The sequence below is a fragment of the Mobula hypostoma genome, chromosome 1 (assembly GCF_963921235.1).
Source record: "Mobula hypostoma chromosome 1, sMobHyp1.1, whole genome shotgun sequence".
NCBI classification, from domain to species: Eukaryota; Metazoa; Chordata; class Chondrichthyes; order Myliobatiformes; family Myliobatidae; genus Mobula; species Mobula hypostoma.
Genome location: NC_086097.1, coordinates 27,905,629 through 27,920,442, shown reverse-complemented (window position 1 = coordinate 27,920,442; position 14,814 = coordinate 27,905,629). Strand labels below are relative to the sequence as shown.

Here is a 14,814-nt window from a genome sequence, read left to right as displayed (position 1 = left end):
ATTCAGCCCGTCAAGTCTACTCTGCCATTCAATCATGGGCTGATCTAATTCTTTTAGTCATCCCCACTCCCCTGCCTTCTCCCCATACCCTTTGATTCCTGGTTAATCAAGAACCTCTCTATCTCTGCCTTAAATGCACCCAATGACTTAGCCTCCACAGCCACTCATGGCAACAAATTCCACAGATTTACCACCCTCTGACTAAAATAATTTCTCTGTATCTCAGTTCTAAATGGACGTCCTTAAATCCTGAAGTCGTGCCCTCTTGTCCTAGACTCCCCTACCATGGGAAATAACTTTGCTATGTCTAATCTGTTCAGGCCTTTTAACATTTGGAATGTTTCTACGAGATCCCACCTCATTCTGCTGAACTCCAGGGAATACAGCCCAAGAGCTGCCAGATGTTCCTCATACGGTAACCCTTTAATTCCTGGAATTATTCTCGTGAATCTTCTCTGAACCCTTTCCAATGTCAGTATATGCTTTCTAAAATAAGGAGCCCAAAACTGCACACAATACTCTAAGTGTGGTCTCACGAGTGCCTTACAGAGCCTCAATGTCACATCCCTGCTCTTGTATTCTATACCTCTAGAAATGAATGCCAATATTGCATTCACCTGCTTCACCACCGATTCAACCTGGAGATTAACCTTTCGGGTACATTCACTGTTCATTTCCCTTTATAGATGCTGCTTGACTCGCTGAGCTTTTAGTGTGTATTGATTAGAACTTTGCCCAAAAAGCATAATATTTTGGATGCAATGCTCATTTTACTATTGCTTCTTAGAATCTCACTGCAGTTATTAAAATCAGATTTATCATCACTGACATGAAATTTGTATTTTTCTGGCAGCAGCAAAGATGCAAAATTGCTACAAATGTCAGAAATAACTAGTTTTAAAAACAGAATAATGAGGTAGTATTCATGGAGTTTTTGTAAATCTGATGGTGGAAATGAAGAACTGTTTCTGAATCATAGAGTGTGGGTTTTCAGGCTCCAGTTCCACCTCCCTGGTAGTAATAATGGAAAGAGGACATTTCCCAAATGGTGAGGGTCCTTAGTGAAGAAAGCTGCCTTCTTGAGGCACCATCTCTTGAAAATGGTGGAGAGGGTTGTGCCTGTGGTGGAGCTGGCTGAGTCTACAACCCTCTGCAACCGCATGATCTATGCATCCTCCAAACCATAATGTGATACACCCAGACAGAATGCTCACCATAGTCATACTTTACTAATCCCGGGGGAAATTTGGTTTTCGTTACAGTTGCTCCATAAATAATAAATAGTAATAGAACCATAAATAGTTAAATAGTAATATGTAAATTATGCCAGTAAATTATGAAATAGGTCCAGGACCAGCCTATTGGCTCAGGATGTCTGACCCTCAAGGGAGGAGTTGTAAAGTTTGATGGCCACAGGCAGGAATGACTTCCTGTGACGCTCAGTGCTGCATCTCGGTGGGATGAGTCTCTGGCTGAATGTACTCCTGTGCCCACCCAGTACATTATGTAGTGGATGGGAGACACTGACCAAGATGGCATGCAACTTAGACAGCATCCTCTTTTCAGACACCACCGTGAGAGAGTGTACATCTGTAGAAATTTTAAGAAGCCAGATGGAAGGTAGAATATGTTATGTGTACCAAATGTCTAAATGCCCTCTTTAGTAATGTAGGTAAATCTAGTTTCCTTCTAGCATTTTTTCTTTCTATTTTGAAGTTATTTCTTTTCATCTGCTTTACTGATCTAGAGGCAGGGAAGCTTCCTGTCCCTTTTAGATGGCAACTGTAGATAATATGAGCTACATCTCTCTTGAGGTCTAGTGTTTCCTCAGAATACATTTCTTCGCTATAGTTCAAATGCTCACACGAACCACAGTTTATTAACCACAAGTGCTGTGTGATATGAATAACCTATTTAATGCATTAATCACCCTAAAGAAAAAAGATGAGCAATATGAAAAACAATTTTTTTCAGCAAAGTAGTCTTCTTCATTTGCATATTTTCTGATAAATCAGCTGTGGAAAGTTGGATGGTGAATTTCTTCGTAAAATAACTGGCCTTTCACCAGATATATCAAGTGTCCGTTATTGAGTGAATAGAAAGAGACTTTTATCCCAGGATGAAAATGTCTAATACCAAGGGGACATAATTTTAAGATGACTGGAGGGAAGTATAATGGGGTTGTCAGAGGTAAGTTCTTTACGCAGAGAGTGGTGGGTACATGGAACACCCTGCCAGAGGTGGTGGAGGCAGATACACCAGGGGCATTTAAGATCATCTTAGGAAGCCACATGGTTGATAGAAAGTGGAAGGCTATGGGTTAGGGCTGTTTTTGGGTTTAGCACATTTACATTTAGCAAATGACTTTGCCTACCAGTCTTCACATCTAAGTATGTATTGTGGATTTAATTTGGAGTGCAACTCTGAACAATGAGTTCCAAAAAGCTGTGAATCCTAGACCAGACAATGCTGATTAAAATTCATTTGGATATCTGTGGTGTGCATGCAGATCGGGAGGTGTGAAGCTTGTGTGCAGTTTCAAAGAAAGCACTGTCCATACATTGTAAATAAAGAATTGTCCTTTGATGTTTAGCACATAAAATATCAAGCCCTACATTGGGCTATCAGACCTTTCGACCAAAAATATCTCTGTATGATGCCTGCTGTACCTTGTTTTGTCAAATAAAAAGCTGCTTTGTATCTACCAGTACTCATCTCTGGTGACCTCATTCACACAACAACACTATGTAGGAGGGAAGAGTTAAATTGATCGTAGAGAAGGTTAATAAGTTGGCACAACAGCACGGGCTGAAGGGCCTGTACTGTATTGTAGCGTTCTGTGTGTAGAGTAATAAGCTCATGACAAAACTCTTGGCAAAAGCCATCCTTGGGATGATTAAAAGACTTTTGCCCTCTCGCTATTTGCCGCTGGTGTTTAGGGTAGTAATGAAGGTCCTTCATCTCTGTCTGTCCTTTGCCATTTTCTCAATTGTGCCCTAAGTGTGGTTGAGGGTCTTCGTTTTTGCCTCTTCAGTATGGTGCCAAGTTGTCTTTGGTCTCCCGTGTTTCCTCCTCCCTTCTGGGGTCCAATGATGTGCTGACTTCATGATGATACTGAGGGAGTAAGGCGTGGCTGAAGATCTTTCTTGGCCAGAAAATAGGGAGAAACTTCCAGAGGCTCATGGTGTGGAATGACAACAGCTTGGCAAGGTCACTCTGTGTCATGTGCCAGCATTCTGACCTGTACAAGAGGGTGGACAGAACACGGCTCTGGTACAGCTTCACCTTGGTTTGGATGCTGTACTTGGTTGATGCCCATATGTTGTTCATTGATCTGAAGACATTTCTAGCTTTGATGAATTTGCAGTGTATGTCGTCCTTGGTCCCACCATCTTACCTAATAATGATGCCCAGGTAGGTAAGTCATCTGGTGCTAATTAAGTCGATGGCATATGCCTTGACGGGAGGAGGAGACTCTACATTGAGGGTCATAGTCTCAGTCTTTCTCTGGCTGATTCTGAGACCAACCTGTCTACCAAAGGTACACAGGTGCTGAGTTTTCTCTTGCATGTGCTGTTGTGTATGTGATAGTAATGCAAGATCATCTGCAAAGACAAGGTCTTCTAAAGTAGAGAATAGAATCTCTCTGTTTAATGCCTCTCTGTTTATCTTTTGTTGTTTGCCTTTTAACCCAGTCAATCACCAGCTTAACCATATCATCAACATCACACAGCCTTGCCTGCCTTCTGTCTTGACTTCAAAGCTCAAATTGGAGTCCCCAGCGATGCAGGTGGAATTAGCGTAAAAACCCTGGATAAGCTGGACAGTTTTGGAGGGGCTCCGTATGTACTGAGAATTCACCAGAGGCTCTAGTATGGATGTTTTCAAAGGCATCTTTAAAGTCCACAAAATTTACATGTTTTTGTCTCTGTCACTCTGTGCACTGCTCTTTGATGATACACAGCATGGTCTACACAGTTTCTGGTGTTCCTAAAGCCAACTTGCTCCTTCCTCAAGCATACATCAACAGCATCTGTAATCCATTAGACAATAACTTTGGTGAGAAACTTGCTGGGCACTAACAAAAGTGCGATGCCACGCAGTTGTTGCAATTACTTAGTGCTCCTTTCCATAGACCATAAGACATAGGAGCTGCATTAGGCCATTTGGCCCATCGAGTTTGCTCTGCCATTCAATCATAGCTGATCCTTTCTTTTCCCCTTCTCTGCTTCACTCCCTGGCCTTCTGTCCATAACCTTTGATGCTATATTCAGTGAAGAACCTATCAAGCTCTGCCTTAAGTAAACCCAACGGCCTTGCCTCCACAGCTGCCTGTGATAATAAATTCCACAAATTCACCACCCTCTGCTTAAAGCAATTTCTCTGCATCACTGTTTTAAATAGATGCCCCTCTATCCTGAGGCTGTGCTCTCTTGTCCTTGACTCCCCCACTATGGGAAACATCCATTCCACATCTACTCTGTCTATACCTTTAAACATTCGAAATGTTTCATTGAGATACCCCCTCATCCCTCTAAATTCCAGTGAGTACAGACCCAGAGCTGTCAAACGTTGCTCATATGATAACCCTTTCATTCCTGGAATCATCCTTGTGAACCGCCTCTGAATCCTCTCCAAAGCCAGCACATCTTTTAGATGAGGAGCCCAAAACTGTTCACAATACTCAAGATGAGGCCTCACCAGTGCTTATAAAGCCTCAGCTTCACATATGCCGTCCTTCTGTGATAGACATTTCCTTTAAAGGCATAATTTGATGCTACAGGTGTCCCCCACTTTTCAAACATTCGCTTATGAAACCTTACTGTTACAAAAGACCTACATTAGTTCCCTGTTTTCGCTAACAGAAGCTGTTTTCACTGTTACGAAAAAAGACAGCTCGCAAAAAAATCAGCGCGCACTCCGAGCAGCGGTTCTCCCCAGGATTTGGAATGGCATTCTCGCCGGCATTGCTTAAACACGTGTCTGTGAGCAGCCATTTGCAAGATGAGTTCTAGAAAAGCCTAAAAGAGCTTCTAAGGATGTTACACTTAGCGTAAAACTAGACATAATTAAGCGTTTTGATCATGGTGAACGAAGGAAGGACAAAGTGAGTTTGGCTTGTGGAAGTTGACGAAGATGATGTTGAAGAGGTTTTGGCGTCCCATGACCAAGAACTGATAGATGAAGAGCTGATGCAATTGGAAGAGGAAAGGATAACAATCGAAACTGAATGAATAATGATAAAGTACGACTTTAATTTTGAAAGGGTACGTCGGGTTAGGGCATATTTGCAAGATGGTTTGAGTCCTTACAAAGAACTGTATGATCTAAAAATGCGCGAGGCTAAGCAGTCAAGCAAGCCTTCCGCATCAACCACAGCAGACGATGAACCTCGACCTTCGACATTGAGGCAGGCAGAGATAGAAGAAGATGAGCTGCCTACCCTAATGGAAACAGATGATGATGAGATGACACCCCATTGTCCCACCACCCCAACCCCCAGGCCGCGGACAGATACTGATTTGCGGAGAATGCAGTGGTAGTCGGGAGGTATGCAGCGCATCTTTAAGAAAAAAGCCGAAATAAACATGCTAATTAATTACGTGCCGGGCGGCACCTAATTAATTAGCCTGTTTATTTCTGCTTTTTTCTTAAAGATGCGCTGTGTGCCTGCCGGCTACTGCTGGACCGCTGCATGCTTCGCGGATCGGTATCGGTTCGCTGCCCGGAGGGTGGGGGCCACTGCACCACCCCAGACTCTGACGACTCAGCCTAACACACCATCATCAGTGTGCTCGGCGCTTTCCCAATTCCCGTAAGTGATACTACACTGTATATACATTATTTCTACTTTATATCGGCTGTGTTTTTATGTGTTATTTGGTATGATTTAGCAGCTTCATAGCTTAAAGGTTACTGGAGAGAGTGTTTCTGCCGAGAGCGCTTGTGCGTGTTTCTGCCAACAGTGCTTGTGTGAGATTTTCGCTATGGAGAACAGTTCAGGCAATGATTGTGGAAAAGTATTTCTACTTTATATAGGCTGTGTATTTATCATATCGTTCCTGCTTTTACTATATGTTACTGTTATTTTAGGTTTTATGTGTTATGTGGCTTTATTTGGTAGGGTATTTTTGGGTCTGCGAACGCTCACAAAATTTTCCCATATAAATAAATGGTAATTGCTTCTTCGCTTTACGATATTCTGGCTTACGAACCGTTTCATAGGAATGCTCTACCTTCGGATTGTGGGGGAAATGTGTATATGAAAGCTCCTAAGGTTTTTTTAATCTATTTTGCTGGATAGCGAGAAAAGTAGTGGCTTGCACCCCCTGTTGAGAACTTGGAGTGAATATTGAGAATGCACTCACAGTGCATGACTTTTAGAAGTCTGGATTGGTTAACCTTCAGGCAGTGGTTTGTGATACTTGTTTTTGGTTACTGAAAATTGGAGTAATCATGCTTGGACTTCTCACACAGAAAACAACTTGGATTTAGGGATTAACTTTAGCTTTATTTGTCACATGTACATCAAAACATACAGTAAAATGCAGGGTTGCATGGTAGTGTAGCAGTTAGCATAAAACTTTACGGTGCAAGCATCACGATCAGGGTTCAATTCCTACCCCTGTCTGTAAGGAATTGGAATGTTCTCCCTGCGGCCGCATGGAATTTCTCCCACATTCCAAAAATGTGCAGGTTAGGGTGAGTGAGTTGTAGGCATGCTGTTTTGGCGCTGGAAGCATGGCAACACATGTGGGCTGATCTGCACAATGCTTAGAAATGGTGCATTTCACTGTATATTTCAATATTTAGAGTTAGAAGAGTGAAACGTTTGCCTGGTCTTGTTACTCCTGTGCATAATCTTTCTTGCACTTCAAAATTTGGCACCAACAGGGTTCCAGGTTTCCGGATCAAATTTTCTGGGCTGGGCTAAAATCTCTATTGCTGCAGTTAATGCATCCATTGACTTGACCTGTTGAATTCAATGCAGGGAGAACAGTACCTGGCCTGGAATTCAACTTGTATGGTGTTTCTCTTTCGTCTAGTTATTGTATCTAGCTATGAGTTTCTTGATTATTGTAGTTGTGAAAGAATTGCTGTACACATTTAACAATGCTGCAGGGCAGTGGTTCCCAGCCTGGAGGACCCAGTACCCTTGAAGCAAATGCCAGAAGTCACAGAGCCCCATCAGGCTTTATTAATATTAACATAATTTTGCTAGGTTGAGTTTTTTTTTTACCTTTTACAATGTTCTAGCTACCTTGGCTAAGGATCTGTTATCAGTTCCCAGGGCAGTCTCTTCATCTTTAAGGATTGTACTGTTTTGTTAACTGGAATTTACAGGAAAGAGGTTATATTTTACCCATTGTAAGTGTGGTTTCATTCAAGTTAACCTGGCAACCACTGATACAGGTATTAGATAGCATCAGTGGCTCTAAGTTTACCAAAGAAATTCTGGATCCAGAATTCAAAACAGAAATTTGGAATGGTGGTGGGGCAGAACAGGGGAAGAGTGAACAAAAGGCTTATGGTCTTCCAGAAAGGAAAATGTGAACAAATAAAGTATACGTATTTAAAACTGGAACTATAGTTATATTCTGCCACATCAGTGGAGTTAATTTCAGCATGATTAAAATCCACAACATTTTTTTCTGAATAAGTAAGATGGCCACTGAATGTCCACCTCCACTTACAAAATATAATTAATCTGTAATGTAGATTGATTAATTTCTTTGGTTCTGAGCCATACTTGTGACTCAGCCTATTAATTCCAAAACTGCAGCTCAGTTCCTTCATTTGTTTCTGATAGATGTCCATGGGCTTTTGTCCAGGTATAAGTACTTTGTTATGAGATAAACATTCTTTGGGAAAAGAATTCTAACAGTTACCTTCCTGCAGATATACGATTATCTTGAGAGTTTTTACATATAAGTACAGGAAAACCACAAAACATTATTTTCACATAGCCACATTCAAGCAAAATGCCATTGTGGTTCAGGTCAAAGTATAAGCATGTATCGTGTTCCCTCTGGCAAGTGATTCCCTTCCAAGGAAAGAAGGATTTTTCTGATCAAAATAATGGCTTAAATCCTTATATAGATTAATAAAATAGTGGGGAATGAATAGGGTATATAGTCAGACTTGTTTGTTCAAAGTTTTAATCGAGGAATGAATGCACAGGTGCTTGAATGTCAGCGAGTTAGACCGGCAGGAAGAGTTTAAAAAGAAGACAGCTTTATAGAATGGGTGTCAGAGGAGCGGGCACCAGAGTAGAGGGAGACAGAGTAGGAGGGTTTTGGCTCAACAGGGCTTCAGCAATAACAGGTCGAGGCAAGGTAGGTGAAGGATAGGAATAGAAAGTATGTTTGTGAGCCTGGTGTTCTGTACTGGGTGTCTCAGCCTCCCCGATGGCCACAATCTGTGTTAGGTGCCAGGTGCATCGAGCTGCAGCTCCTTAGGGACCGGGTTAGGGAACTGGAGATGCAGCTTGATGACCTTCGTCTGGTCAGGGAAAGTGAGGAGGTGATAGAGAGGAGCTATAGGCAGGTAGTCACACCAGGGCCTGGGGAGACAAATAAGTGGGTAACAGTCAGGAGAGGAAAGGGCAAGAGTCAGATACTAGAGAGTATCGCTTAACAATAAGTACTCCTATTTACTGTTGGGGGGACGACCTACCTGGGGGAATAGTGGCCATGCCTCTGGCACAAAGTCTGGCCCTGTGGCTCAGAAGGGTAGGAAAAGGAAGAGGACGGCAGCAGTGAAAGGGGACTCAATAGTTAGAGGGTCAGACAGGCGATTCTGTGGACACAGGAAAGAAACACTGATGATAGTTTGCCTTCCAGGTGCCAGGGTCCGGGATGTTTCTGATCACGTCCACGACATCCTGAAATAGGAAGGTGAACAGCCAGAGGTTGTGGTGCATATTGGTACCAGCGATATAGGTAGGAAAAGGCAGGAGGTCCTGAAAACAGACTACAGGGAGTTAGAAAGGAAGTTGAGAAGCAGGACCACAAAGGTAGTCATCTCGGGATTACTGCCCGTGCCAAGCGACTGTGTGTATATAATGGTGAGGTCAAGGATAAGTGCATGGCTGAGGGATTGGAGCAGGGGGTAGAGATTCAGATTCCTGGATCACTGGGACTTCTTTTGGGGCAGGTGTGACCTGTACAAAAAGGACGGGTTGCACTTGAATCCAAGGAGGACCAATATCCTGGCAGGGAGGTTTTCCAAGGCTGCTGGTGAGAGTTTAAACTAGAATTGCTGGGGTTGGGAGCCGAACTGAAGAGACAGAGGAAGGAGCGGTTGGCTCACAAATAGAGAAAGCTTGTAGGCTGTGTGAGAGGGAGGATAGGCAGGTGAAAGAGAAGGGATACACTCAGACTGATGGTTTGAGATATGTCTATTTTAATGCAAGGAGCATCATGAACAAAGCGGATGAACTTAGAGCGTGGATCAGTACTTGGACCTATGATGTTTTGGTCATGACAGGGACTTGTATGGCTCAGGGGCAGAAATGGCTACTTAGAATGCAAGGCTTTAGATGTTTCAGAAAGGACAGGGAGGGAGGCAAAAGAGGTGGGGACGCGGCACTGCTGATAAGAGAGAGTGTCACGGCTGCAGAAAAGGAGGAAGTCATGGAGGGATTGTCCACTCAGTGTTTGTGAGTGGTAGTTAGGAACAGCAAGGGGTCAATAACTCTATTAGGTGTTTTTTATAGACCACCCAAGGGTATCTGGGACATTGAGTAGCAAATAGGGAGGCATTTCTGGAAAGATGCAATAATAACAGGGTTGTCGTGGTGGGAGATATTAATTTCCTTAATATTGATTGGCATCTCCCGAGAGCAAGGGGTTCAGATGGGGTGGAATTTGTTAGGTGTGTTCAGGAAGGTTTCCTGACACAATGTGTAGATAAGCCTACAAGAGGAGAGGCTGTACTTGATCTGGTATTGGGAAATGAACCTGGTCCGGTGTCAGTTCTCTCAGTGGAAGAGCATTTTGGAGATAGTGATCACAATTCTGTCTCCTTTACGGTAGCATTGGAGAGGGATAGGAACAGACAAGTTAGGAAAGTGTTTAATTGGACTAAGAGGAAATATGAAGCTAGCAGGCAGGAACTTGAAAGCATAAATTGGGAACAGATGTTCTCAGGGAACTGTACAGCAAAAATGTGGCAAATGTTCAGGGGACATTTGCGTGGCATTCTGCATAGGTATGTTCCAATGAGACAGGGAAAGGATGGTAGGGTACAGGAATCATAGTGTACAATGGCTGTTGAAAATCTAGTCAAGAAGAAAAGAAACGCTTACAAAAGGTTCAAAAAAGTAGGTAATGATAGAGATCCAGAAAACTATAAGGCTAGCAGGAAGGAGCTTAAGAATGAAATTAGGAGAGCCAGAAGGGGCCATGAGAAGGACTTGGCGAGCACGACTAAGGAAAACCCCAAGGCATTCTACAAGTATATGAAGAGCAAGAGGATAAGACGTGAGAGAATAGGACCAATCAAGTGTGACAGTGGAAAAGTGTGTATGGAACCGGAGGAGATAGTGGAGGTACTTAATGAATACTTTGCTTCAGTATTCACTGCGGAAAAGGACCTTAGCGATTGTAGGGATGACTTACAGCGGACTGAAAAACTTGAGCATATGGACGTTAAGAAAGACGATGTACTGGAGCTTTTGGAAAGCATCAAGTTGGATAAATCACCGGGACTGGACGTGATATACCCCAGGCTGCTGTGGGAGGCGAGGGAGGAGATTGCTGAGCCTCTGGCAATGATCTCTGCATCATCAGTGGGGATGGGAGAGGTTCTGGAGGATTAGAAGGTTGCAGGTGTTGTTCCCTCACTCAAGAAAGGGAGTGGAGATAGCCCAGGAAATTATAGACCAGTGAGTCTTACTTCAGTGGTTGGTAAGATGATGGAGAAGATCCTGAGAGGCAGGATTTATGAACATTTAGAGAGGCATAATATGATTAGAAATAGTCAGCATGGCTTTGTCAAAAGCAGGTCGTGCCTTACGAGCCTGATTGATTTTTTTGAGGATGTGACTAAACACATTGATGAAAATAGAGCAGTAGACATAGTATATATGGATTTCAGCAAGGCATTTGATAAGGTACCCCATACAAGGCTTATTGAGAAAGTAAGGAGGCATGAGATCCAAGGAGACGTTGTTTTATGGATCCAGAATTGGCTTGCTCAGAGAAGGCAAAGAGTGGTTGTAGACAGGTCATATTCTGCATGGAGGTTGGTGACCAGTGGTGTGCCTCAGGGATCTGTTCTGGGTCCTCTTCTCTTTGTGATTTTATATAAATGACCTGGATGAGGAAGTAGAGGGATGGGTTAGTAAATTTGCTGATGACACAAAGGTTGGGGGTGTTGTGGATTGTGTGGAGGGTTGACAGAGGTTACAGTGGGACATCGATAGGATGCAAAATTGAGCTGAGAGGTGGCAGATGGAGTTCAACCCAGATAAGTGTGAGGTGGTTCATTTTGGTAGGTCAAATATGATGGCAGAATATAGTATTAATAGTAAGACTCCTGGCAGTGTGGAGGATCAGAGGGATCTTGGGGTCCATGTCCATAGGACACTCAAAGCTGCTGTGCAGGTTGACTGTTTGCTTAAGAAGGCATATGGTGCATTGGCCTTCATCAACCATGAGATTGGTACGTGGACAAGAATGGAATCAAGGATTAAGGGCCACATTTCATGGGAAGGTTTTAAAAGTCTACAGAAGGCAACTAAAAAAGCCATAAGAAATGGGAAAAATGAATTATGAGTGTAAGCTAGCCAAAAATAAAAAAGATAATATCAAAGATTTTTTCAGATATATAAGGAGTAAAAGAGAGGAGAGAGTGGATATTGGACCACTGGAAAATTATGCTGCAAAGCTAATAATGGGGTACAAAGAAATGGTATTTTGCATCAGTCTTCTCTGTGGAAGACACTAGCAGAGATTTGAGAGTGTTGGGGCAGGAACAAGTGAATGTAGTTGTTATTACTAAGGAGAAGGTGCTTGGGAAGCAAATAGGTCTGAAGGTAGATATATCACCTGGACCAGATGAACTATACCCCAGTGTTCTGAAAGAGGTAGTTGAAGAGAGTGTGGAGTCATTAGTAATAATCTTTCAAGAATCACTGGATTCAGAGCTGATTCCAGAGAACTGGAAAATTGCAAATAAGACCATAAGATGCAGGAGCAGAATTAGGCCATTTGACCCATCAAATCTGTTCAACCATTTCATCATGGCTGATCCAATTTCCACTCAGCCCCAATCTCCTGCCTTCTTCCCGAATCTCTTCATGCCCTAACCAATCAAGAATCTAACAACCTCTGTCATTAAAATACATAAGGATTTGGCCTTCACAGCTGCCTGTGCCAAAGAATTACACAGAGTTACCACGCACCCTGACTGCTGCGTTCACCAGCAACTTTGATGTGTGTTGCTTGAATTTCCAGCATCTGCAGAATTCCTCATGTGGACGCACTGAATCAGAATCAGGTTTAGTATCACTGGCATGTGTTGTGAAATTTGTTAACTTAGTAACAGTAGTTCAATGCAATACATAACATAGAAGAAAAAAATAATGATAAATTAGTAAATCAATTACAGTATATGTATATTGAATATATTAAAATCATGCAGAAAAACAGAAATTTTATATATATATATATATATATATATATAAAAAGTGAGGTAGTGTTCAAGGGTTCAGTGTCCATTTAGGAATTGGATGGCAGAGGGAAAAAGCTGTTCTTGAATCACTGAGTGTGTGCCTTCAGGCTTCTGTACCTCCTTCCTGATGGTAACAGTGAAAAAAGGGCATGCCTTGGGTGCTGGAGGTCCTTAATAATGGACACTGCCTTTCTGAGACACCGCTCCTTGAATATGTCCTGGATACTTTGTAGGCTAGTACCCAAGATGGCCCAATTCTCTTTCTCTGTCTTATGGTCTAAATCAGGAAAATAAGATTAACATAGATAGACATCCCAATTAGCATGGACCAGTCAGATCAAAGGGCCTATTTTTGTGTGGTACAACTGCATCTATAATTCTTTCATTGCATTGCTGTGGAAGATGCCCAATTTTGTGACTTTGGTTATATCCTCTGCAGAAATATCTATTTTTGTACATTTTTAATTTGTGAATTTTAAATTGCAAATTTAATTTTAATTGTTTTTTTAAACCTATAGAATGAGCGAGCATACTCTTTTTGTGGAACCATAGAATACATGGCTCCTGAAATTGTGCAAGGAGGTGATGCAGGACATGATAAGGTATGTGATCTCTGTCATTGGAATTGATGTGTTTGCGGTGAGTAGTGGATGTGGTGGGTTGAAGCTGAGATCCATCACACAGCTTTGTAGTGTGGGCTTCAGTAGGTTTTTTCACAATATAAATATTGCAAATTTGACTCAAAAGTCTGTTCTTTCCACGAAGTTTCCAAACATCTTTAACTCCAAAAGGTTTTTAGTTCAAAAGATTTCTACTACAATGAAGTCCTGAAAGCCTGTAGCTTCCCTAGCATCTTAAGGGGAGAAAGTTATTAATGCTGTAAACAAGAAGCTTTGATTTGAAATTCAACTCCAGGTTGTCTGAAAACCTTGCTAAAAGAAAGGAACTCAAAATACATTGGAAAAAAAAGACCATAAGATATAGGAACAGAATTAGGCCACTCAGCCCATCAAATCTGCTCCAAAATTCCATTATAGCTGATTTATTATCCCTCTCAACCCCATTCTCCACAGTCTCCCCATAAGCTCTGATAGGCTTACTAATCAAGAACCTGTAACCTTCTCCTTAAATATATCCAATGACTTGGCCTCCATAGTTGTCTATGGCAATGAATTCCAGAGATTCAGCACCGTCTTGCTAAACAAATTCTTCTGCATCTCTGTTCTAAAGGGATATCCTTCTGATCTGAGGCTGTACCCTCTGGTCCTAGACTCCACCAGTATAGGAAACATCTTCTCTCTGTCCCCTTTACCTAGGCCTTTTGATATTTATTATATTTCAGTACAATCCCCCCACCCCCATTCTCCATGGTGAAGAAGCAGAGGTAACTCCAGCGAGCACAGGCCCAGAGCTATCAGATACTTGACACACATTAATTCTTTCATTCCTGGATTCATTCTTGCAAACCTCTGGATCCTTTCCAATGACAGCACATCCGTTCTTACATAAGGGGGCCCCAAACTGCTCACAACACTCCAATTGTGGTCTGACCAATGAATTAAAAGCCTGTAGCAGTGTGCTACACACACCGCTAGAATAACCACACGGAGTCGGTGAGTTGGAGTTGCAATGAAAGAGATTTATTCAAACTTCCTAACCTGCTTTAAAGTCTTCCCGTTCCCGCCCTCCCTGGGCGGGACTACTGTGGGGAATGCATATTCCCAGACCTTTTCTGCACGCGGGATTTTCCCCCGCTGGTGAAGATGGCCTGGCGCCCTTTTTGGGGCCAGCCCTCTGCTTGCGCGCGCTGTTGTGAGCCGGTTCGTGTGTGCTAGAAAGTGGGTCGCCACAAGCCTTCACATTACATCCTTGCTTTTACATTCCAGTCCTCTCAGAATGAATGCTAATTTTGCATTTGTCTTCCTCACTACCACCTCAACTTGCAAATTAACCTTTAGGTCAGTGGTTTCCAATCATTTTTATGCCATGGACCAATGCCATTAAGCAAGGTTATCCTTCCCATTTAGAAAATAGTTTATGCCTTTATTCCTTCTACCAAAGTGCCTGACCATACACTTCCCTATACTGTATTCCACTTGCCACTTCTTTGTCCATTCTCCTAATCTGTCTACGTTT

The 14,814-nt window shown here is 42.5% G+C and overlaps 1 protein-coding gene across 6 annotated transcripts in view; it reads left to right on the top strand.

Annotated features, from left to right (window-relative positions):
* LOC134344972 (ribosomal protein S6 kinase alpha-5) overlaps window positions 1-14,814 on the top strand; it is a 338,866-nt gene that overhangs the window by 215,602 nt on the left and 108,450 nt on the right. For all 6 annotated transcript variants that reach the window (XM_063045114.1, XM_063045122.1, XM_063045107.1 and 3 more), the window contains one exon: window positions 13,197-13,280. In XM_063045114.1, the coding sequence (XP_062901184.1) occupies window positions 13,197-13,280 (84 nt within the window). The remainder of the gene's footprint in view (window positions 1-13,196; window positions 13,281-14,814) is intronic.